The following is a 24622-nucleotide window of genomic DNA, read 5'->3' as shown; positions in this document are numbered from 1 at the left end:
AATGGGGTACAAGAAAAATAAAAATAAAATGTTTTTTTTCGTAGCTAAAACTTAATCTAAATATGGTTAAAGGTAAAATCCTTACCATATGTTTCCAGCAACATGGCTGACCAAATTCTCAGGTCAGGATCTCCCCCCAGAATCAAAGGGCTGGTTCCTTTGTTGTCTTTGGTGAAAGAGAGTGAGTTTGAGGTTTTCTGCCATTTACTACAGACTAACACGGCTGCTACTCTCAAACCTCGTATAGTCCAGTTAATCTTTGAAGTGGATTCTTCTGAGGGTTACCCCTTAAAGCAAAGTTTATTCAATAGTAAAGAAGGTGACATGGAGTCTGGTGGTGAAGGAGGCTCCCATGCTCTTTCTTCTCATTTGTGTTTGGTGAAATGCAATTTTTCTTCATCTCCTGCCATTTCCTCTGCCTGCTGTCTCACAGATCCTTTTTACTACTTATATATAAATGGAGGTCAACACACATTTCTTCGTTCAGAAACCTTCTGCCTGGGCAGGGCTGCTGCATGGGTTTGAACATGGGGTTTGAACATCAAGCGGGGAGATTTCATAACTTTACATATGTTGCTACATACATTTCACCATGATATTATTGGCCAGCGAGTTAGTTTTCACAAGGTATATTTTGTACAAAGATTATTGTCGTGAGTAGAATGTGAATATGTGGTGCTTTCGGTCACAGTACCCAAAAAGGGAGAAAAGCCAGAGACTCCATGATGTCCACTAAGATCTTCACTATTCCTACTCTGTTTTATGTGAAAGGTGTTTGGATGTTGGGATAAGCAGCATCTTATAATCCTAAAATAGATAATGAAATCAGTAAGTATGCCTAATGAATTAGAACCATCTAAGTTCTCAAAACAATGTATGGATCACTACCAGTATTGGTGTGGTCACTGCTCTTCCTGGTTATCCACACAGCCAGAAACAAACGAACCAGGAACCAGATAATGGAGGATTGAAAGATTAGAGGTATGGGAAGGGTCCATAAAACAAATGTTCTCTTATGAAATGGTGTGCAGAATGAAGATGGAGAATCATTGAGTTTGGGAAGACAGTTAATATCTTCCTGCTCCCAACTCAGAAGAGGAAATCAAATATCACTTAATCTGTGTCTGTAAGGTAGAAATAAGCAGAGCTATAGCTGTATGGTCATCTGTAGCATTTGGTGTGGCTTTTCTTAACTCAGGGTGTGAAGATTTAATTTTCTAAATTTTATTTTTGATTGCTTGATTGCTTTCAACTTGATATTATTGTTGCAGTCCTATAAATATAAGTAGCAGTTCTATTTTATTTTTCACTGTAATGTTATAATACAAATGTTTTTAAATGTTAAATATTTTGATATAATTTAGTTTTCTATGTACAGTTCCTACCTGTTTATATACCTTCAGAAGAGGAAAAGAAAAATCCATCTTTGTATGCAAATAATGTCAGAAGTGTAATGGCAGAGTAAGTATGCTGATAATATATTGGATTATAGACTAGAAATAGATGCTTGATTTCACTTTGGTATCAAAAAGAAGTATTGAAGGTTATCAGTATTTGCCTGCCTGCAGATAAATGTAGGTTATATTTCAAAATGATATATTTAAAACTTCTTACATATTTTAAACTTTTCTTTCTGATGTATTTTGCTATTTGAGAAAAGTAAGAAACTGCAGTGATTGGCAGAAAGCAAGTACTATAGCAACACTAAACTGCCTTTATTGTAATTCCTTTAGCTTTCTATATACCTCAGATCTTAACATGGTACTTATCACATTTTGTTATGGTGTAAGAACTTGGCAAAAAGAAATAGTGACTATAACTTGAAGTTTAGCTTTGTAAGAGAATTTACTTGTTTAGAAGTTTTATGGCAACTTTATGGAAAAATCAGTTTTCATTTTATTTTTTGTCTAGTTAGAAATATATACAACCTTTAAATCAGTGTTTGAGTATAAATTCTACACATATTCATATGTCAAATTAAAGTAACAGCTTAGAAACTCTGATGAGATGGCCGCCAGGCTATGTGGGTTGAAGGACACTAAGGCTACCCTTTGCTCGTTGGGCATGCGTACCCCACAGTCTGCCAGAAAGGCATTTCAGCCTCCGCTGCCGTCGAGGCCTTGGCAAACTCGACAGGGATCTGGGTTTAACCATCGCTGCCCTTCCTCCTCTTGCTCGCCAGCCCAGCCTGGACCCACTAAGCACCCAGGGGGGCCAAAAGCAATCATTTTTGAGGGTGCGGTCAAGAGTGACACCCCAGTCATCTGGCTGGATCCTGCCCATCGTTTCCTCAACCACCTTTTCCCTCCTGCTTGGCCTGGTCGCAGGTTACCTCTGACTGCTGGGTCCTGGACATAGTAGCTCGGGACTATACCCTGCGGTTTTTGGATACCCCTCCTTCCAGCCCCCCTGCTCCTTGTCCCTCTTCAGGGACCGCTTTCATGAACAACAACTGGTTCAGCAGGTCAACAAGCTCATGCAGTTGGGGGTAGTTCCTCGGGACATGGAAGGCGGAGGATTCTATTCCCCATACTTCCTAATCCCAAAGGCCAAAGGGGAGCCTCAGATCCATCCTGGACCTGCGTGGCCTCAACAAGTCTCTCAAGAAGTTGAAGTTCCTAGTGGTCTCCTTGGCCTTCATTATCGCCTCCCTGAATCTGGGGGACTGGTATGCCACTCTTGACTTAAAGGATGCTTGCTTCCATGTCTCCATATTCTCAGGACACAGATGTTTCCTGCATTTCATAGTGGCTGGGCGCCACTTCCAGTTCACGGTGCTGCCCTTTGGCCTGTCCTCGGCCACCAGGGTGTTCACGAAATGCATGGTGCCGGTAGCAGCTTACCTCAGACGTTGAGGGATTCAGATCTTTCTGTATCTCAATGATTGGTTCATCAAGGACAGGTCTCCAGAGTAGGTGCATAGAAGTCTCAACCAAGTGCACTCCACTTGCAGCAACCTGGGCCTGTAAAAAACATAGAAAAGTCCACGTTAACACCGGTCCAGCTCATAGAGTTTATCGGAGCGGTTCTCGACTCCACGCGAGCCAATGCCTTCCTTCCGGAAGCCCGCTTTCAGGCCATGTTGGATCTCATTGCGCACATAAGGAGGCATACGATCACTACGGCTCACACAAGTCTGCGGCTGATGGGCCACATGGCAACATGCACGTACATTATCAGTCAGGCCTGGCTTCATCTGTGACCCCTGCAGACGTGGTTGGCAACGTGGTCTACGTTCCCAACAGGCACCCCCTGGACTGAGTGGTCACGGTACCGAGCCACGTCCTCTTGTCCTTGGATCGATGGCTAGACCCCAAGTCAGTGCTGCAGGGAGTTCCCTTTCTGTCGCCATCACCATCACTCATCCTGGTCTCGAACATGTCGGACGTGAGCTGGGGGCCCCACCTGGGTGAGCTCAACACCCAGGGCCGTTGGCTGCAGCACGATCTTGCCTTCCAGATCAACATCAGGGAGCTCAAGGCAGTGTGCCGGGCCTCTCAGGTGTTCTTGCCCCACCTGAAAGGCAAGGTGGTGCAGGTCCTCATGGACAATACAGCGGCAATTTATTACATCAACAGGCAGGGTGGCGCCAAGTCGTCAGCCCTGTGTCGGGAGGCACTCAGCCTCTGGGACTTCTGCATGCTATGCGGCATGCCATCCATCTGGTGGTCGCCCACCTTCCCGGAACCAAGAATGTCCTGGCAGATCACCTCATAAGCATCTTCTCATCTCACCACGAATGGTCCCTCCATCCAGAGGTGGTCAGCCTTATCTTCCAAAGGCGGAGGACTCCCCAGGTGGACCTATTTGCGTCCAGATGGAACAGGAAGTGCCACATATACTGTTCCTTGCACGGCAGAGACAAGTAATTCCTAGTGGACGCCTTCCTGATTCCATGGTCGCTGATATACACCTTTCCGCCGGTGCCATTTGTCCACAGGGTCCTGCTCAAGGCAAAGCAAGACAAAGTATCTCTCATCCTCATAGCCCTGGTGTGGCCTCGCCAGCACTGGTTTGGCATGCTGCTGAGTCTTTCGGTGGCCGACCCGCTGCAGTTACCTCTCAGGCTGGATCTGCTGTCCCAGAACCACAGCAACCTGCTGCACCTGATGGTGTGGCTGCTGTGTGGCTAAGTACTGATGAGCGGGAGTGCTCAGCTGCAATCCAAAAGGTCCTGTTGGGCAGCAGGATACATTCCACTAGGGCTACCTATGTTGAAAAGTGAAAGTGCTTCACATGTTGGGCCTCAGACAAGTACATTCATCCAGAAGAAGCCTTACTGCAGGACATCCTGGACTGTTTGTTGCATCTTAAGCTCCAGGGCTTGTCTGAGGGAACTGGGATTGTTTAGTCTGCAGAAGAGAAGAATGAGGCGGGATTTGATAGCTGCTTTCAACTACCTAAAAGAGGGTTCCAAAGAGGATGGATCTAGACTGTTCTCAGAGGTAGGAGATGACAGAACAAGGAGTAATGGTCTTAAGTTGCAGTGGGGGAGGTTTAGATTGGATATTAGGAAACACTTTTTCAGTAGGAGGGTGGTGAAACACTGGAATGCGTTACCTAGGGAGGTGGTGGAATCTCCTTCCTTAGAAGTTTTTAAGGTCAGGCTTGAGAAAGCCCTGGCTGGGATGATTTAGTTGGGGATTGTTCCTGCTTTGAGCAGGGGGTTGGACTAGATCACCTCCTGAGGTCCCTTCCAACCCTGATATTCTATGATTATATGATTCTCTTCAGTCAAGGTACACCTGGCGGCCATTTCGGCGTTCCACCCGCCGCTTAAAGGCAGGTCAGTCTTTGCCAATCCCATGAACGGACGATTCCTGAAAGGTCTAGAACACCTGTACCTGCATGTCCGGGACCAGGTCCCCCCGTGGGACCTGAATCTTGTGCTTTCGAAGCTCACGGGCCACCCTTTTGAACCCTTAGCTTCCTCCTGCCTTCTGCTTCTCTCCTGGAAGGTGTCCTTCTGGGTTGCTATAACTTTGGCTGGCAAATGTCCTATACGGTCTTCTACAGGGACAAGGTCCAGCTGCACCTGCACCTGGCTTTTCTGCCCAGGGTCGTTTCCCAGTTCCATACTGGCCAAGACATTTACTTACCGGTCCTCTGTCTAAAGCCTTATAAATCAGATGAGGAGTGCAGGTTGCATACTCTAGACGTCAGACGGGCGCTGGCCTTCTACACTGACAGAACACGGCCATTCCATAAGTCTGCCCAGAGAATCTCGTCTTAGACTGTGGCCTGCATCCGCTATTGCTACGAGCTGGCAAAACAGTGCCCCCACCGGCAGTCGTGACGCTCACTCGACTCGGGCGCAGGCATTTTCGGTGGACTTCCTGGTGCAGGTGCTGATCCAAGAAATTTGTCGGGCCGCCACTTGGTTTTCTGTTCATATGTTCATGTCGCACTGTGCGCTGACCCAGCAGGCTCAAGATGACATTGGCTTTGGCAGAGCTGTACTACAAGCTGCACAGTGGTGAACTCTGAGCCCACCTCCATTGATACTGCTTGCAAATAACCTAGAATGAAATCGACATGAGCAAGCACTCGAAGAAGAAAAAACAGTTTCTTACCTTTTGTAACTGTTGTTCTTCTAGATGTTTTGCTTACGTCCATTCCATTACCCACCCGCCCTGCCCCTCTGTTGGAGTTGTCTGCAAGAAGGAACTGAGAGGATGTGGGCTGGCAACACCTGATATACCTTGACATGAGTGCAACTCTAGAGGGCGCCACAGCTGGCCCTATGGGTACCGCTAAGGCAAAAATCTCCGGCCACACGTGGGTGCACGCACACCTAGAATGGAATCTACATGAGCAACACATCTTGAAAAACAACAGTTACGAAAGATAGATAACCATTTTTTTTTCAGCTAAATAGATCGACTCAAAGAGTACAATCAGACTATAAGGCATATTTTCTAATCCTTTAATCATTATCATGGCTCTTTGAGCCTTCTCCAGTTTATCAAACTCCATCTTGAACTGTTGACACCAGAGCTGGACATAGTATTTCAGGAGTGGTTGCAACAGAGCCAAATAGAGAGAATAATCTCTCTCTTTATACTCGAGATTCCCATGTTTATGCATCTCAGGATTGCATTAGCCCTTTTGGCCACAGTGTCGCACGGAGGGCTTATGTTCAGCTATTATCCACCTCAATCCCTAAATCTTTTGCAGATTCATGACTTCCCAGGATAGAGTCCCCCACTGTGTAAGTATGGCCTACATTCTTTGTTCCTAGATTTAAACATTTGCATTAGCGTTATTAAAATGCATGTGATTTGCTTGTGCCTAGGTTACCAAGCAATCCAGATCACATCTATCTTCTTCTTTATTTACCACTCCTCCAATTTTTATTCATCTGCTAAGTTTATTAGTGATCTTAGGTTTTTTTCCAGGCCATTAATAAAAATGTTACAGTCTAGGGCCAAGAACCAATCCTTGCAGGACCCGAGTAGAAACAGAGCTGTTGGATTCCCTGTTTACAGTTACCTTTTGAGACCTATCAGTTAGTCAGGTTTTAATTCTGTTAAAGTGTGGCATGTTAATTTTGTATTCTATTTTTTTAAATTAAAATGGTATGCAATACCAAGTCAAACACCTTACAGAAGTCGAAGTATATTGTGTCAACACTATTGCTTTTATCAACCAAACTTGTAATGTCATCAAAAAAGATACCTAGTTAGTTAGTTTTTTTTTTGATAGGATCTATTTCCATAAGCCCATGTTTATTGATATTAATTATATTGGCCTCCATTAATTCCTTATTAATCAAGTCCTGTATCAGCCACTCCATTACCTTGCCTGGTGTCAATGTCAGACTGACAGGCAGAATTCAATACCCCAGATATCCCATTTACCCTTTTTAAATGTTGGCATGATATTAGCTTTTGTTTAGTTTTCTGGAACTTATTGAACATCAACAGTACAGGAAGCTCCTCATCCACTTCTTTTAAAACTTGGATTTGAGTTATCCAGACCTGCTGATTTAAAAATGCATAAAATTTAGCAACCTCTGTTTAACTTCCTCCTGAGATGCTAGTGGAATGGAAAGAGTGTCATCATATGAGATTACTATGATCTGCTTTTTCCCGAAGGCAGAACTGAAATATTTATTGACACTTGTGCCTTTTCTGCATTTATGAATGGTAATTGTACCATTTCCATTTAGGAATGGACCAATACCATTTTCAGGATTCTTTTTGTTCTTAATATATTTTAAAAATGCCTTACTATTCTGGCCATAGATTTCTCCTTGTGTCCCTTTGCTTCTCTTATTAATTTTTCTTCAATTTCTAGCTTCTGATTCATATTCATTACTATGAACATTTCATGATTTTTAACGTGCCAATCACATGAATACTCCCACTATGGTTCAATAACAATTTACATAAATGAGTACTTTTTATTCATCTTGTTTGTTATCCAGGTCTGCTAGCATTGGTATATAAACAATAATTTCTTGTCTTAATATCCCTTAACACCTTTATTCATTACATTTATGATACCCTGAGTCTGAGTTATGTGTGATTATTTGTTCTGTTTACCCACTTAACCTCTCCTTTTGTTTCCAGTTTAATGCCCTTTTGACTAATCTAGCTAGTCTGTTACCCAGAAGATTGATTGGTTCCCCTCTATTGACATGATGATTGTCTAAACCTTTTACCACAGAAGGTGGCCTTTTGAAGGTCCCATAAAACCAAAACCCTCTAATGTATGCCACTTTCCTAGCCTTTATTATTTTGTCATCTCTTCTCTTCATCTTCTATATTGGTCTTCCTTCCAAGGTCCCTGAAGTCTTTGTTTTTCTGTTAAATGCCATCTAAAGCAGTGTCATTCATGCTTACATGTGTCATAAACAGAGAAGCTTTCCCTGCTGATTTTATGCTCCTCGCCAGCCTTTCGGTGATGTCTTGTCTTTGCTCCAGGAAGACAGTACACCATCCTGCTGTCCTTTTATGCCTTGCAGAGTGTTCTCTCCACTCTTTCCAGCAGTCCCCAATGAGGATAATACATTGTCTTTGGACAACATTTGGACAAAGTTTCTATCTGGCTGTGTCTGAATGGAAACCAGTGCAAATGACTGTGATTTAATGGAGGGCTTGTGATGCAGTCATTTTTTAAAATTAGAAATGGAGTGAGATACCTGTATTGGTTGTGTTTCAAACTCATTTGGTTATTTATTACATTGTCTGTTACTTTAATTTTAAAATCTTCCTAGTGTAACTGAATTCTCCCCTTTTTTAAAAAAAGAAAAGGAGTACTTGTGGCACCTTAGAGACTAACCAATTTATTTGAGCATGAGCTTTCGTGAGCTACAGCCCACTTCATCGGATGCTGAATCATCGGATGCTGTAGCTCACGAAAGCTCATGCTCAAATAAATTGGTTAGTCTCTAAGGTGCCACAAGTACACCTTTTCTTTTTGCGAATACAGACTAATACGGCTGTTACTCTGAAACCTCCCCTTTTTTAGTTTCAGAAACAATACGTCTTTGCATGGTAAAAAATGTACACTTAAAGACACTTGGAATTCTTGTACTTTTAGTTTTATGTAATAAAATAAAGTATTTTAGTATTTAAAGTTGCAAGTCTCTGACTTCAGTGAAAGCCAGGTGACTGAGTTATTGTTGAAGCTCTCCCTAAGCAAGTGACTCTTAATTTTTTTGAGGCAAGTCCCCAATTGCATCTCCTATTTTGCTTCCTGTTTTCGCTTGGCTTCTTTTCCTCCTTGTATTTTCTGAATTTTTAATTCTTTTTCCCCTCTATTATTAAATCTGTTGCCCTCTTTTGTTTTTTGTAAAAACAACGAGGAGTCCTTGTGGCACCTTAGAGACTAACAAATTTATTTGGGCAAAAGCTTTCGTGGGCTATAACCCACTTCATCAGATGCATGGAGTGAAAAATACAGTAGGCAGGTATAAATATACAGCACATAAAAAGATGGGAGTTGCCTTACCAAGTTGGGGGGGGGGGTGTCAGTGCTAACAAGGCCAATTCAATCAGGGTGTATGTGGCCCATTCCCAACAGTTGATAGGAAGGTGTGAGTATCAACAGAGGGAAAATTACTTTTTGTAGTGGTTTTTTTTGGTTATACATGAGCAAATTTTGCAGCCAATTGTAGGCAAGTATTTTTCAAGGAACTGCTTGACATGCAAATCTGTTACTAAAGTTGCAGTGCCATGTGGAGTGATTCTACATCATTCAGCTGTCCTCATTATTTCTCCTCTTTGCACTCATGAATTAGGATGGGACCCCAGATTTTGGAAACCATGCCATAACTCATCCCTTGGTGCAGATACGGTATTAGAGTGCTCCTCATTAGTATAGCTCAACAGTGATCTGTCATATGAGTTGCAATATGTATCCACCAAAAGGCTGACGTGGTATGTATGTCTATAACACTTGTTTTTAAACTCTTTATTATTTTGGAAAAAAAGGACTTTGGAGATACTGTAATAACGAAGTATGTTTCATAGATGTCATAAAGTAAGGCCAGAAGGAACCATTATGATCATCTAGTCTGACTTCAATGACACAAGCCGTTGAATTATGCCACTGTTCAATTTTAACACTAGGAGTAAAGCGTAAAACATTGAAAGGGCTACACACAAATCTTACCTAATCATAATTCTCAATAATAGTGAGGGATTTCAGTTATCCCCATATTGTCTGGGTATATGTCACCTCAGGATGAAATGCAGAGACAAAATTTCTCGATACTTTAAATGACTGCTTCTTGGAGCAGCTGGTACAGGAACCCACAAGGGGAGAGGCAACTCTCAATCTAGTCCAAGAGGTAACTATAACAGGACCGCTTGGAAATAGTGACCATAATATAATATTTAACATTCCTGTGGTGGGAAGAACACCTCAACACTGTGGCATTTAATTTCAGAAAGCGGAACTATGCAAAAATGAGATTAGTTAAACAGCAATTAAAAGGTACAGTGACTAGAGTGAAATCCCTGCAAGCTGCATGGACACTTTTCAAAGACACCATAATAGAGGCTCAACTTAAATGTATACCTCTAATTAAAAAACACAGGAAAAGAACTAAAAAAGAGCCACTGTAGCTTAACAACCATGTAAAAGAAGCAGTGAGAGATAAAAAGGCATCTTTTAAAAAGTGGAAGTCAAATCTTAGTGAGGTAAATAAAAAGGAGGAAAAACACTGCCAAATTAAGTGTACAAATGTAATAAGAAAAGCCAAAAAACTGTTTGAAGAACAGCTAGCCAAAAACTCAAAAGGTAATAACAAAATGTTTTTTAAATAGAAGCAGGAAGCCTGCTAAACAACCAGTGGGGCCCCTGGACGATCGAGATACAAAAGGAGCACTTAAAGACGATAAAGTCATTGCGGAGAAACTAAACGAATTCTTTGCTTCAGTCTTCACGGCTGAGGATGTTAAGGAGATTCCCAAACCTGAGTCTTTGTAGGTGACAAATCTGAGGAATTGTCACAGATGAAGTGTCATTAGAGGAGGTTTTGGAATTAATTGATAAACTGAACAGTAACAAATCACTGGGACCAGATGGCATTCACCCAAGAGTTCTGAAAGAATTCAAATGTGAAATTGTGGAACTATTAACTATGGTTTGTAACCTGTCCTTTAAACCAGCTTCTGTACCCAATGACTGGAAGATAGTGTGACAGACCCAGACCAGTGGGGTACAGGAGACGGGTAGAAGGCAAATATACTGGCCACTGGATGAATACTTTTCTGCTCCCTGAGTGACCAGAGCAGGGGCTGCACTAGGGCAATCAAGAACCTGCTAGAACCAATTAAGACAGGCAAGCTAATTAAGACACCTGGAGCCAATTAAGAACATACTAGAATCAATTATGGCAGGCAGACTAATCAGGACACCTGGTTAAAAAGGACCTCCCATCAGTTAGGGGAGAGGGTGCAAGGAGCAGGGAGTGAGAAGGCGTGCTGCTGCAGGACTGAGGAGTACAAGCAAGATCAGGCTTCAGGAGGAAGATCCTATGGTGAGGATAAAGAAGGTGTTGGGAGGAGGCCATGGGGAAGTAGCCCATGGAGTTGTAGCTGTCACGCAGCTGTTACAAGAGACACTGTAGACAGTTGCAATCCACAGGGCCCTGGGCTGGAACCTGGAGTAGAGGGCGGGCCTGGGTTCCCCCCACCCCCTCAACTCCCTATTTGAGACAAGAGGAGGTGACCTGGACTGTGGAAGGCCCCTGGCCTATCACCTGACCCACTAGGTGGGTCAGCAGACACTGCGGGGCTTGTTCTCCTCCCTTTTCCCGTACTGGCCAGTGATGAGGTTAGCTGAGTGAACGGCAAGTTTGAGCCACTAGGAAAAGTGACCAACCTGAGGGCTGCCGTGAATCTCTGAGGCAAGCAAATCCACCAATAAGTGCAGGACCCACCAAGGCAGAGGAGGAACTTTGTCACAATAGCTAATATAACGCCAATATTTAAAAAGGGCTCTAGAGCTGATCCTGGCAATTATGGACTGGTAAGTCTAACATCAGTACTGGGCAAATTAGTCAAAACAATAGTAAAGAATAAAATTGTCAGACACATAGAAGAACATAAATTGTTGGGCAAAAGTCAACATGGTTTCTGTAAAGGGAAATCATGTCTTACTAATCTATTGGAGTTCTTTCAGGGGGTCAACATGTGCACAAGGAGGATCCAGTGGACATAGTATACTTAGATTCCCAGAAAGCCTTTTACAAGGTCCCTCATCAAAGGCCCAAAAAATTAAGTTGTCATGGGATAAAAGGTAAGATCCTTTCATGGATTGAGAACTGGTTAAAAGTCAGGGAACAAAGGGTAGGAATAAATGGTAAATTTTCAGAATGGAGAGGGGTAACTAGTGGTGTTCCCCAAGAGTCAGTCCTAGGACTAATCCTGTTCAACTTATTCATAAATGATCTGGAGAAAGGGGTAAACAGTGAGGTAGCAAAGTTTCCAGATGATACTAAACTGCTCAAGATAGTTAAGACCAAATAGACTGTGAAGAACTTCAAAAAGATCTCACAAAACTAAGTAATTGGGCAACAAAATGGCAAATGAAATTGAATGTGGATAAATGTAAAGTAATGCACATTGGAAAAAATAACCCCAACTATACATACAATATGATGGGGGCTAATATAGCTACAACTAATCAGGAAAGAGATCTTGGGGTCATCATGGATAGTTCTTAGAAGACGTCCACGGAGTGTGCAGCGGCAGTCAAAAAAGCAACAGGATGTTAGGAATCATTTAAAAAGGGATAGTGAATAAGACAGAGAATATCTTATTGCCCTTATATAAATCTGTGGTATGCTCACATCTTGAATACTGTGTACAGATGTGGTCTCCTTATCTCAAAAAAGAAATACTGGCGTTGGAAAAGGTTCAGAGAAGGGCAACTAAAATGATTAGGGGTTTGGAACTGGTCCCATATGAGGAGAGATTAGAGACTAGGACTTTTCATCTTGGAAAAGAGGAGACTAAGGGGGGATATGATAGATGTATATATGATCATGAGTGGTGTAGAGAAAGTGAATAAGGAAAAGTTATTTACTTGTTCCCATAATATAAGAACTAGGGGCCACCAAATGAAATTAATGGGCAGCAGCTTTAAAACAAATAAAAGGAAGTTCTTCACACAGCACACAGACAACCTGTGGATCTCTTTGCCTAAGGAGGTTGTGAAGGCTAGGACTATAACAGGGTTTAAAAGAGAACTGGATAAATTCATGGAGGTTAAGTCCATTAATGGCTATTAGCCAGGATGGGTAAGGAATGGTGTTCCTAGCCTCTGTCTGTCAGAGGGTGGAGATGGATGACAGGAGAGAGATCACTTGATCATTAACTGTTAGGTTCACTTCCTCTGGGGCACCTGGCTTTGGCCACTGTTGGTAGACAGGATACTGGGCTGGATGGACCTTTGGTCTGATCCAGTATGGCCATTCTTATGTACCTAGAGTTTCCTCATTCTTCATATGAGGACCATGGTAGGTCCAACTTCCCCAAAACATCCAATTTTTTTAGTCTCATTTCACCTTCATTCAAAACCCGTCTTCCCTCTTGAGGGGAAATCCAGCTGAGACTGGCTACTCAAAATCAGTTTGAGGTCAGCAGAGTGTCAGAAGTGAAATTACAAAGGAGACAGCTCTGGCATTGTCAAGTGTTTGCTGTGAAGGGTATATCAGGATCCACCCCATTTTTCTGATGTATTTCCTGATGATCCTGCTATTGAATTAACTCTGTACATGTATACAGTATACATTCTTACAACGGTCAAGGAAACAGAAATATCATAAGAATGGCCATACTGGGTCAGACTGAAGGTCCATCTAACCCAGTATCCTGTCTTCTGATAGTGGCCAATGCCAGGTGCTCCAGAGGGAATGAACAGAACAGGTAATCAAGTGATCCATTCCCTGTTGCTCATTCCCAGCTTCTGGCAAACAGAAGCCAGGGACACCATCCCGGAAGTAGGCCAAAGGATACTCTCCAGGCATGTTTGAGTTACTTGGGGTAAGCCCCCTCCTACCAGCCAAAATTATTTCCGTTGCCCTAATCAACACAGCTCCATCAGTCATAGCAGACCCATTACTAGCTATTCATAATGTATATCCTGATGAGACTTCTCCAGAAAGAGTTCTCATTCATCACGTGACTCTGTCTGAATTAGATGAATTTATCTGGATATGGCCTCACTGCAAAATCAGCATATGCCAACCTAACTTTGCTTCTTATTTGATGGCTTCATTAAATATCTGAGCCTTGGCATCTTATAGGTCCTTATAATGATGTCCTTTGTGGGAGGCCCTCCAGTCATCCAAAATAAGAGTTTAGTTTCTCACCCTCACATGTTCAGATAACCAAAACAGTGGCAAAACTTACTCTTCCAGTTAAAGTACTTATTAGTTGGAAGCTTAACTTGGAACTGGGGTGGTTGAGGAAATAATCTTTTAAATCAGTGGTGGGTTCTTTATTGTTCTTGTCACTTAAAGTTGCATTTTTTGTGGTCATAATTTGGGCAAGGAAGATCCAGTGAATTGCGTCCCTTATCCTTTAAGAAAGCCTTGAGTTCTTTCCCGACAGTGTGATTCTTTGGAGAACACCTGCACTGCTTCCTAAAACAGTGTTACCCTGTCATCTAAAGCAAGAGAGTACACTGTCTTTATTCTGCTCTTATCCTTCTAAGGAAATAAGGTGGCATTACCTAAATCTGTTAAGCTATAAAATTCTACTTAGGCAGAAAAAGTATTTCCAAAAAATGGGTGTTTTTTAATCACTTATGCTGGCATGGCATCTCAAAGCTTCAAAAGCAATTATTGCCCACTAGGTCTGAGGAGCAATTATTAATTATAAGAGAGAAAACATTTCTTCTTAGTCTAAAAGCTCTCTTTACAAGACCTATTTTTAACTTTTTGGGGAGTGAGAAAGGAGGGAGAAGTATAGCTTTCATGAGGAAATCTGCAAAGCAGCTATACGGAGGTCCTCCACTCTTGCATCCATTTTGTAATGTTTTGTGAATCATAAACAGCAGATGTTGCCTTTGTGGTCATGTCTTGCAGTCAGCTGCCATTTCCATTTGTTCTCTTTTCTTTCTGGGGTCTGGACTGATTGCTAATTCCCAGTAGTCTGTTCCAAACAATTGGGTTGTGTCTTAGAGAATAAGACAACTTTACAGTTAAGAGTCAATTTGTTTTGTAATAGGGAGTCAGTCAGTCTAGATTTTTATTTCTTTAATTTTTAAATTATTTTTGGACTTTAAGTGGCAGAACATATGGGCTTGTGATGCAGTTCCTGAGTTTACACAGGGGGACTAGCTAGGCATCAAAACTTGGATCCGCTGAGCTGCTTCTGTGAGAGCTTGTGGGTGTGGTTACCCAATAGTTTCATCTAGACTGATGGATTCTCTGTTATGAAAAGATAAATGTTCAGGTAAGAACAAAACTTCCTTATTTTGACTCTTCACTGAACTTTATTGCTCCCTCCATCACTTCTCCCACATCACTGCCATGACCTTACAATAGCAACCTGGATTCTCCCCTTCGTTTTTGATGTTCTTGAATGTTCCTGCTCCCTTCTTTCCAACCCGTCACCTTGAAATAGACGCTTGACAAATATCTTTCAAGATCCTAACACTGGGCTCAACAGCTAAGATATTCTTTTGCTGGCCCACATCCACTGTTGAATTTAAAATTTCCTCTATCCCTCCCATCTGAAATACATAATGTCTGGAGAACATCCACTGTTCCATTATGTAGGATTAAAATAAATTAGGGATGTGAAGCCTCAGGTCGGAGCGTAAACTGACTGGTTAAGAAGAAATTTCACCTGCAAGCAGATTATTTTGTAATGGCTGTTTTTGAACTTCCTCTGAAGCATCTGGTACTGTCCACTGCCAGATACCCCATTCTGAGCCAAATTGGCCACTGGTTTGTCTCAACAGTGCGGTGCATGGGCTGAAAAGATTTAAATCCTCTTCTCTGGGAGATGAGCCTACCGCCTCTCCACCTCCAGGGGTTCCACAAAAGGTCATGTAGTGGCTACCCTCTTCCTTAGAGAGACATACACAGGATACATGCCATGCAGACTGTCCTGTCAGTCTCTCTGGTGGTGTACTCCCCCTCGTATGAACCATCTCCTACATATTGTAACAGTAGAAGCAGTTCTGTAGAGAGAGATTTTGGAAAGGGCACAAAATTCTTTATGGTAAAAGAGAAACAATGGCACATAGCCCATGTTGGACCTCTGGTCTCCAACAAGTCCATGAGGAGATCAGTATTCCAGATGGAGATACTGAAATTCATCATAACAGTATTGTCTTCCCAAACTTCAGAATATGAAAATAAACCTATTGGAGGTGTACTGGAGATATGATCAGGAACAGCCGCTGGAGATACTTTAGCTTCTGCTACAACAGGAAGCATTTTTAAAGCAGAGTACTCAGTTTTTAGACTCATAACTTAAAAACAGATATTCAAAAATGTCACATCATCCCTCCCTTCAAGTTAAAGGGATACATGTCTTTCCTTGTCTGGAAGACTGTCTCATCGTGTTATGCAGGACTCAGCAGCGATCGCTCAAAGCTTTCAGAAACATGGCTATGAGCAAAAAGTGGAAGGGCCAATTACAGCCTTCCCAAAACTCCATCATTTAAGTTGTTATTGTCAAAGACATTCTTTTATTTCAGAACAAGATAGTGTCTGATTTGCTAAACATTATCACTTACCTCTTCTCAGATAAAATCTCTGACTCAGCTCATAGGCTCAGTTGATCTCATGTGGATGCCAGACACAGTTGTTGCTTAACTTCCAGCCAGCAATTGCAACAAATCAGTATATATAGCTCTTACTCCAGATCCAGTACTAGCATCTCTTGATTAATTCATTCTTAATATTATTTAGTTAGCCAGACTAGATAAGCTGATCATCAATACAGATACTAGACCCCATGTAGAAGGAACATATGTGGACTCCTATATGACTTGGGCTGGGATGTGGGCCCAAGGAGGAAACAGGAGGAAACCTGCCTCATGCTGTGGACCTTCAAGCTCACACCTCCATTTCCAGCAGATTACTGGGGGACTGTATCCTGGAATGCAAAAAGAGTTGGAGATAAATGGTAGATAATTAAATATGAACTCCTAGTATGATACTATAGCTAAGAGGGGTAATGTAATCTTCTCTCAGTTTTCACATCCGGGGTACATCTAAATCTTGAAGATCAGAAATATGGTGTGTATATAACTGCCAAAGAGACAGAAAACCTTCAGTACTGCTTAGAGAAGTAGCTTTGTTCACATCCTGGCAGAAGCTTTTCCCTGTTCCTTCACGTTGTACACCAAGAAGAAAAATCAGGGTCAGATGGCTCAGCAAGGGATTGCAGTCCAGATCAGGTAGCTTTTTGGTATATCACAGGCCAGGTTGGAAGCTTGTTGATGAACCTGTTTGTATCAAAGTCCAATTGGGAAACCAAAAAAAAAGGTACTGCAGAAGGAAGGCACTCAGAAGCAGAGGCTGTTGCCTCCTTATCTCAGAATTGGTCTAAAAGACTTTTATGTCTGTGAACTAACCAGCTTCTATCCCCAAGATTACCATGATCTTTCTCATATAATAGAAAGTGTTGAATCCAAACATAGTAAGTTTGTAACAGTAAGTAAGTAGAAATGTATGAGTTGATGTGAATAGAGCCTACGGAGGAATAAAGCAGATACTTTCAAATATAGCAGAGACATTCAGAGCCTCGTTACTATGCACTCTGAAAGGAGCAGCCGTTTTGTGGACGGAGAGATTGCTCATATTTTATGAGGAGTTCATAAGGCTACTACAGGCATTTCCATCCACACTTTCTCAAACAACACAGAGTCAACATCTTCACTCTTGCTGAGGCAAAAGAGTGTTCTGAAACAGGGAGCTCCATTAACTCTTGAATGCCTTTTCAGATCTAGATGGATTAAATGAATCTTCCCTGTCTTCCTCCCTTGGGACAATTTACTGCTTTCTGCATCCCAAAGTATCTGTATGATATGGTGGAGAGAGAGGGAAAATTCTTACCTGTGAAACTATCGGACAATATGACCCTGCCTTGGAGAATTACATTATGTCCAGGGGGAAGTTCTGTCTATTGCGTGCTTATTAAGTTTTTTTGAAAGGAAAGAAGGCGTTCCTCCAGGAAATCTTTAAACTTCATGTCAAGGTTCTCTTGCAAATGGTTTGAGCTGAGTAGCACCTTTTAAACTTGTTTTATTTTTCAACTTTAGAAGCTATTGTTTTAGAGAGTTCTTCCTGATTACATCCTTATATCAGCCTCTCCGTGTCTTTGCCTAGGACTGATATTATGCTAACCAGCCTGTACTTATTGGATCACCCCATTCATTCTTTTTAAATATTGGCATAACTGTTGCTTTTTTCTAATCCTATAGGACTTCCTCAGTATTCTAGAGTTAGTTAAGTATCAAAATCAGTGCTTCAGAATTGCATCAGCCAATTTCTTTAAAACTCTTGGGTACTGCAGACATGAGTGTTTAGATTTAGCAGTCGTTTAGCATCCTGCCTCGATACTGTCAGAATAAAAAGTATTTCATTATCACTGTAAACTATGAATAGTATCCAGCTTCTTTTCAGATACAGAATGCTAATATTAATAGAATATTTCTGCTTTTTTTCATCATTGATTGTTTTACCATCCTGATTTGTTAGCATCTAACCAGCGTAGTTTCTGCAAAGGAAAATCATGTCTTACTCATCTATTAGAATTCTTTGAACTTCTCAATAAATTGTAGACAAAGGAGAAGTGTTTGGGGCTTTTGACATTCTCCCTGAGAAGCAGCTACTAAATGATTTGGGGCTTAGGGGCAAAGTGTTGTCATGAATCAAAAACTAGCTGATATCCAGTGAATGAAGAATAGGATTAAATGGTCAATTTTCATCAGACATGAGATTAGTGATGGCATGCTTCAAGGCTCTGTATTAGATTCAGTGTTTAATACATTTATGAATGATCTGGAAAGGAATATGAGCAATGAGATCACAAGATTTGCAGATAATGCAAAATTGTTTAGGTTAGTCAAAGAGGACTGTAAGGAAATTCAGAGGGATTTAGCCAAAGTAGGTGAATGGGCTACACAATTGCAGATACAGTTCTTTGTTGATAAATGCAAAGTAATGCATGTTGGAAGGAAGCATTTTGAATTAGTTGTACACCTTAGAGCAGTGGTTCTTAACCTTTACTGCAGCCTGCATCCCTTTGGTGCTCAAAATATGTTCTCACGCCCCTTATCAAAAATAGTTGAAGTAGGTCAGTTCTTTAAACCTAGATATATTTTGTTTGTATATTACAGTAATTTGTTAAAAATGTATAATGTTAATAAATACATAGGTGCTTAATTTGTGTTTTCGATGATGTACCTTCTAAAAAAATCTGGTATGTCTCGCACCCCCAGAAAGGGTGTCTCACACCCCCAGGGGGTGCGTGCACCCCAGGTTAAGAACCACTGCCTTAGAGGGTTCTAAATTATTATTATTTTGAAAAGCTGGTTTTAAAACTATATGTAGCAATAGTCTCCATGGAATTTAAAGTGATTAAACACTTATTTCAGATGGTTTTCTCTGACCTTCAGGATAGCAAACACAGTGCTACTCAATCAAAAAAAAAAATTACTCTGCAGTATCATGGCAGCTGAGGCCTCCTTTTTGGCACCTCGCAGTATCAAGCTCTATGTGAAGCAAAACTAAAAGTTCTTAATATAATTTATTTTGGATTATGGGAACTTCAAGATTTTTTTTTCTTTATATCACTTTTTGTCCCAACTATTTGGGAAAAAGTTAAGCTTGCTTGTATTTCATGCTAGGTACACACTTGTCTTTTTCATTGTGTACCTTTGGGAAATGTTCTGTGAGCTACAGTTTGAATAAAACCTTGAAGTAATGGTGGTGGTTCTTTGAGCTCCTGTGCATATGGATCCCATTCATGATGTGCTGTCACCCCCGCCCAGGCGTTTGGATTTTTTTTTTTAAATCTAGAAGTGGGGGGACGTGCATGTTTTCCTCATACTCTCAAGCTTCCGCCCTCAAGAGCAGAAGAGGAAGAGCGACCTCCAATCAGCAATTTGTAGTTACCCTGTCGAAGAGTTGGAACTTCTCAGTGTTCCTCCTCCCACTCTATTTAGTTTTAGATTAAGATAAGTAGGTAGGATTTTTTTTCATGAAGCAGCTAGTTTAGATTTTCACATACTCCTTTCTATTTCTTTTTGGCTTATTGGTATGAAAAAAAAAAAGCTTAAGTACTAGGTTAGTTGTAGGAAATTAGTAAATTTCACTGGACTGCCTACAGTATGTCTCGTCCTCTATCTCCTGGCTTCAAGAGTGATACTTCTAAAAGAAAGACACAACTGTCTTCCTTGTATCTTCCTTGGGGAGAGTCACTTGACAGCAGTGTGTGTGATTTTCAAGGTTTTCAAAAAACATACATGGCAGATTAGTGAATCAAGGCTTAAATCTGTTTCTTATGGAAAACTCCTTGAGAACATCTTCAATCAAAGAGGCTTTGAGGGATCAGGTGACTTCCACCTGCTCTATTCATGCCTCCAGTACTCCGGAGATGAGGAAAATCTCTCTCCAAGCTGCAAAGGTCTTAAGAGACCTTGTAAATATAAGAATTTGCCACAGCAGACTGAGATCCTATTGGAGCAGTCAGAGACCCCTTCTCCTCATGGGAGAAACAAACAAGACTCAGGCAAGCTAAGAAGTCATTCAAGCAGATGCCAACAGAGTGTGTCTCTACACCAAAGCACCCTTCTCATAGGGTGCCATCATCACTTTCACAAGCATTCTTGTTGGTTGCACCTATGAGTAAGGAGCCTTCATCAATTTTTCCTCAGCTCTGGGCTTCCTGGTCAATTTCACAGTCTTTGGGCTCCCTGTGTCAATGTCACCTTAGGACACCATCCTCCTCAGTTTCTGGGTATGTCTACACAGCAAAGAAAAACCCATGGCAGGCCCATGCCAGCTGACTCGGGCTCGCAGGGGATCGGGTTGTGGGGCTGTTTCATTGTTGTGTAGAGTTCTGGGCTGGGGCTGGAGCTTGGGCTCTGGGACCCTGTAGGTCGGTGGTATTTTTTCCATGGTCATACTTCAGGAAGCTTTGATGTGAATTTTATTTCCTTATTTTTGTTCGCCTATTATATTATCCTTAGTGTTCTTTTCTTTTGTATCTCCTTGGACTTGTATCTGAAGAGTCAAAGTAAACATTCTGCAGCAGGTTTCCGTAGAATGTATCTTTAGTTTTTTGTACACCTCTACCCTGATATAACGCGACCTGATATAACACGAATTCGGATATAACGCAGTAAAGCAGCGCTCAGGGGGCAGGGCAAGACGGGGCGGATCAGCGCATCAGCGCGTCTGGCTCCGACACGCTGCTCTGAGTGGTGTTTTAAGGGTGCCAGGCTGGGGCTGAAGGGTTGGATAAGGGGCAGGGGGTCTCAGGGGTTGGTCAGGGGACCAGGAGCAGGGGGGCTTAGATAGGGGGTGGGGTCTTGGGAGGTGTGGTTAGGGACAGGGGCTCTCTGAAGGGGGTAGTCGGGACAAGGAGCAGGGGGGGTTGGATGGGTCGGGGGTTCTGAGGGGTCAGTCAGGGGGCGGGAAGTGACTATTAATAACGGAAATGCTCGAGGGCAAAGCAAGTTCGATATAACGTGGTTTCATTTATAATGTGGTAAGATTTTTTTGGCTCCCGAGGACCACCTTATATTGGGGTAGAGGTGTACTTGCATTTTCCCCGTTGTCTATTCACTTTTTAAATTTTCGCTTTGATATATTTGTATAGGGTTTAATGCTGTACACAGCCAAGGTAATAAAGGGGTGGGAGGTGTGTGTGTGTGTGTGTGTGTGTGTGTAAAAGATAGATTTGTGTATCAAAAGAGATGATATTTACTGTATCGGGTTTCTTCACTCAAGGGCTTTGGGAGTTTCAGTAACAGACTACACATTTGAAGACTGCCAGCTAGCTTTGGCTGAAGGACAACTTCGTCTGCCTTCAAACACCTGCCTTTTAGAATTTGCAAAGCTTGTGAGAAGCCTTGGGTGAGCATATAAAATGATTTTTATTTATAAAGCATGATTATTACAATATTGTTTCACTGACATTTATACACACACAACTGTCTTAGTTACCTTTATGACTAGAAAATGGAATTTTATATTACAAAGAGAAAGCACTAATGTATATTACAAGGACCACCTCACTCGAGGTCCCCTCCTATGCACCTTCCGAGGTTGGAGAGCCTTTGTCTGGACCAGCAGGTGAAAGAAAGTCTTTGGCTCCTTTAAGGATGGCCCCTCTTATTTCCTCCCTTCCTCATGGACTTGAGCGGGGAGGGGGAGAACCTTAACTGGCTGGCTGGACAGAAGGGTGCCGTGTTAGTCTTTTGGCTCCTGAGCCATCAGCTGACGGTTTGTAAACCCTTCCCCCTGCCTGAGGTGTCATTCTGCACTGTGAACAAAGCTCTTCCTCTTGGGATGAGAGTAGGATATCCAGGTTTTGGGGCCTTGCCTTGGGCATCATCCTAGTTATTTTTTGGGAGGATGGGAAGGAATTTTTCCCTCACTGCCAGATTGGCCTGGGCGCAATGTGGGGTTGTTTCACCTTCTCCTGAGCAGCCCAGGGAACTGGTGGGTTAGGGCATATTGTAAAATTCATGTTGTCACAACTTGGTGGATGCCTCATGTGGATAAGCATTTGCTAGAGGGTCCAGTTCCACCACAGATTAGAAGGCATCTCCTAAAGAAAGTGGGAAATAGAATTTGGCCTCCTAATGTCTTGTATGGCAAGGAGTCAACCCACTCTTCCCTTAAGTTTCATACAAGGGGTTGGCAGTCAGAACCCAGTGCTGGGGTCACTGTGTGGGGGAGTGGACTGGGGGCACCCCTCCCCCTGGTGGTAAAGAGAGAGAGATGTGGGGCAGCCAGTAGTGGCCAGCTGGGTGGCACAACTTACAGAAAGAAGGATAACCTGCACTGGATATCTTGTTGCCAGATAGTTCCCAGATGTGTTACTTAGTTAAAGTGTGGCCTAGCTAAACAATATTATTGGTGTTTTGTCTGTCTTCCTCAAGTGCCTGGAATCATCTCACTGGATTTATTTTTAAAATCCCACACTTGTTATACTTCAGACAAGTCTTGGATGATCTTATAAGACAACAAATGTACACAGTGCTTCAACTGGTTGCTCCTCTCCCAGCATGCCTAGAAAAAGCAGCTATGGACAGCTTATGGTTCTATCTTCTGCCAATGTTGATTAAGGCTGATGTGTGAGCACTATGGCTGTCAAGCAATTAAAAAACTTAATCACAATTAATCGCACTGTCAATAATAGAAAACATTTATTTAAATGTTTTTGGGTTTTTTTTACATTTGCAAATATATTGAATTTAATTACAACACAGAATACAAAGTGTACAGTTCCCACTTTATATTTATTTTTTATTACAAATATTTGCAACGTAAAAAACAAAAATAGTATTTTTCAGTTCACCTAATACAAGTACTGTAGTGCAATCTCTTTATCATGAAAGTTGAACTTACAAATGTTGAATTATGTAAAAAAAAAAAATTGCATTCAAAAATAAAACAATATAAAACTTTAGAGCCTACAAGTTCACTCAGTCCTATTTCTTGTTCAGCCAATGGCTCAGACATTCAAGTTTGTTTACATTGCAGGAGATAATGCCCGCTTCTTGTTTTCAATGTCACCTGAAAGTGAGAACAGGCGTTTTCATGGCACTGTTGTAGCCAGTGTCGCAAGATATTTACATGCCAGATATGCTAAACATTAATATATCCCTTCATGCTTCAACCACCTTCCAGAGGACATGCATCAATGCTGATGACAGATTCTGCTCAATAACAATCCAAAGCAGTGCGGACCGACGCATGTTCATTTTCATCATCTGAGTCAGATGCCATCAGCAGAAGGTTGACTTTCTTTTTTGGTGCTTCGGGTTCTGTAGTTTCTACATTGGAGCGTTGCTCTTTTAAGACTTTTGAAAGCATGCGCCACACCTCATCTCTCTCAGATTTTGGAAAGCACTTCAGATTCTTAAACCTTGGGTCAAGTGCTGTAGCTATCTTTAGAAATCTCACATTGGTATCTTCTTTGCATTTTGTCAAATTTGCAGTGAAAGTGTTTTTAAAATGAACAACATGTGCTGGGTCATCATCCGAGACTACTATAACATGAAATATATGGCAGGATGTGGGTAAAATAGAACTGGAGACATACAATTCTCCCCCAAGGAGTTCAGTCACAAATTTAATTAACGCATTATTTTGTTTAACGAGCATCATCGGCATGGAAGCATGCCTTCTCAAATGGTGGCTGAAGCACGAAGAGGCATACGAATGTTTAACATATCTGGAACGTAAATACCTTGCAATGCCAGCTACAAAAGTCCCATGCGAACGCCTGTTCTCACTTTCTGGTGACATTGTAAATAAGAAGTGGGCAGCATTATCTCCCTTAAAGGTAAACAAACTTGTTTGTCTTAGCGATTGGCTGAACAAAAAGTAGGACTGAGTGTGGACTTGTAGGCTCTAAAGTTTTGCATTGTTTTGTTTTTGTAGTGCAGCTATGTAACAAAAAAAAAAAATCTACATTTGTAAGTTGCTCTCTTACAATAAAGGGATTGCTCTACAGTACTTGTCTGAGGTGAATTGAAAAATAGTTTCTTTTGTTTATCATTTTCACAATGCAAATATTTGTAAAAAAAATAAATATAAACTGAGCAGTGTACACTTCGTATTCTGTATTGCAATTGAAATCAATATATTTTAAAATGTAGAAGAACATCCAAAATATTTTAATAAATTTCAATTGGTATTCTATTTAACAATGCAATTAAAACTGCAATTAATTTGTGATTAATTTTTTTAATCGTGGTTAATTTTTTTGAGTTAATCACGTAAGTTAACTGCTATTAATCAACAGCCCGAGTAAGCACCAATCTGGCAACTTTCTTTCAAGTTTTCTTGTTTGCCTCCTCACTTGGAAGCATGGAGTGTAGCCTCATGTTTCCTTTCCCAACTCTAATTATTTCCTTTCACTAATTAATCCTTTATTTTCCAGCAGCTGTACATACGAGG

At 41.6% G+C, this 24622-nt stretch overlaps 1 protein-coding gene across 1 annotated transcript in view; it reads left to right on the top strand.

The window, feature by feature from the left end:
• Positions 1-24622, top strand: part of LPCAT1 (lysophosphatidylcholine acyltransferase 1) — a 135640-nt gene that overhangs the window by 68838 nt on the left and 42180 nt on the right. Inside the window, exons 9-10 of the mRNA XM_074945089.1 lie at positions 1379-1461; positions 21440-21565. Of these exons, the coding sequence (XP_074801190.1) occupies positions 1379-1461; positions 21440-21565 (209 nt within the window). The remainder of the gene's footprint in view (positions 1-1378; positions 1462-21439; positions 21566-24622) is intronic.

The sequence above is a fragment of the Natator depressus genome, chromosome 2 (assembly GCF_965152275.1).
Source record: "Natator depressus isolate rNatDep1 chromosome 2, rNatDep2.hap1, whole genome shotgun sequence".
NCBI lineage: Eukaryota > Metazoa > Chordata > Testudines > Cheloniidae > Natator > Natator depressus.
Note: the sequence above shows the minus strand (reverse complement) of the source record. Positions and strands in the feature narration are given on the sequence as shown.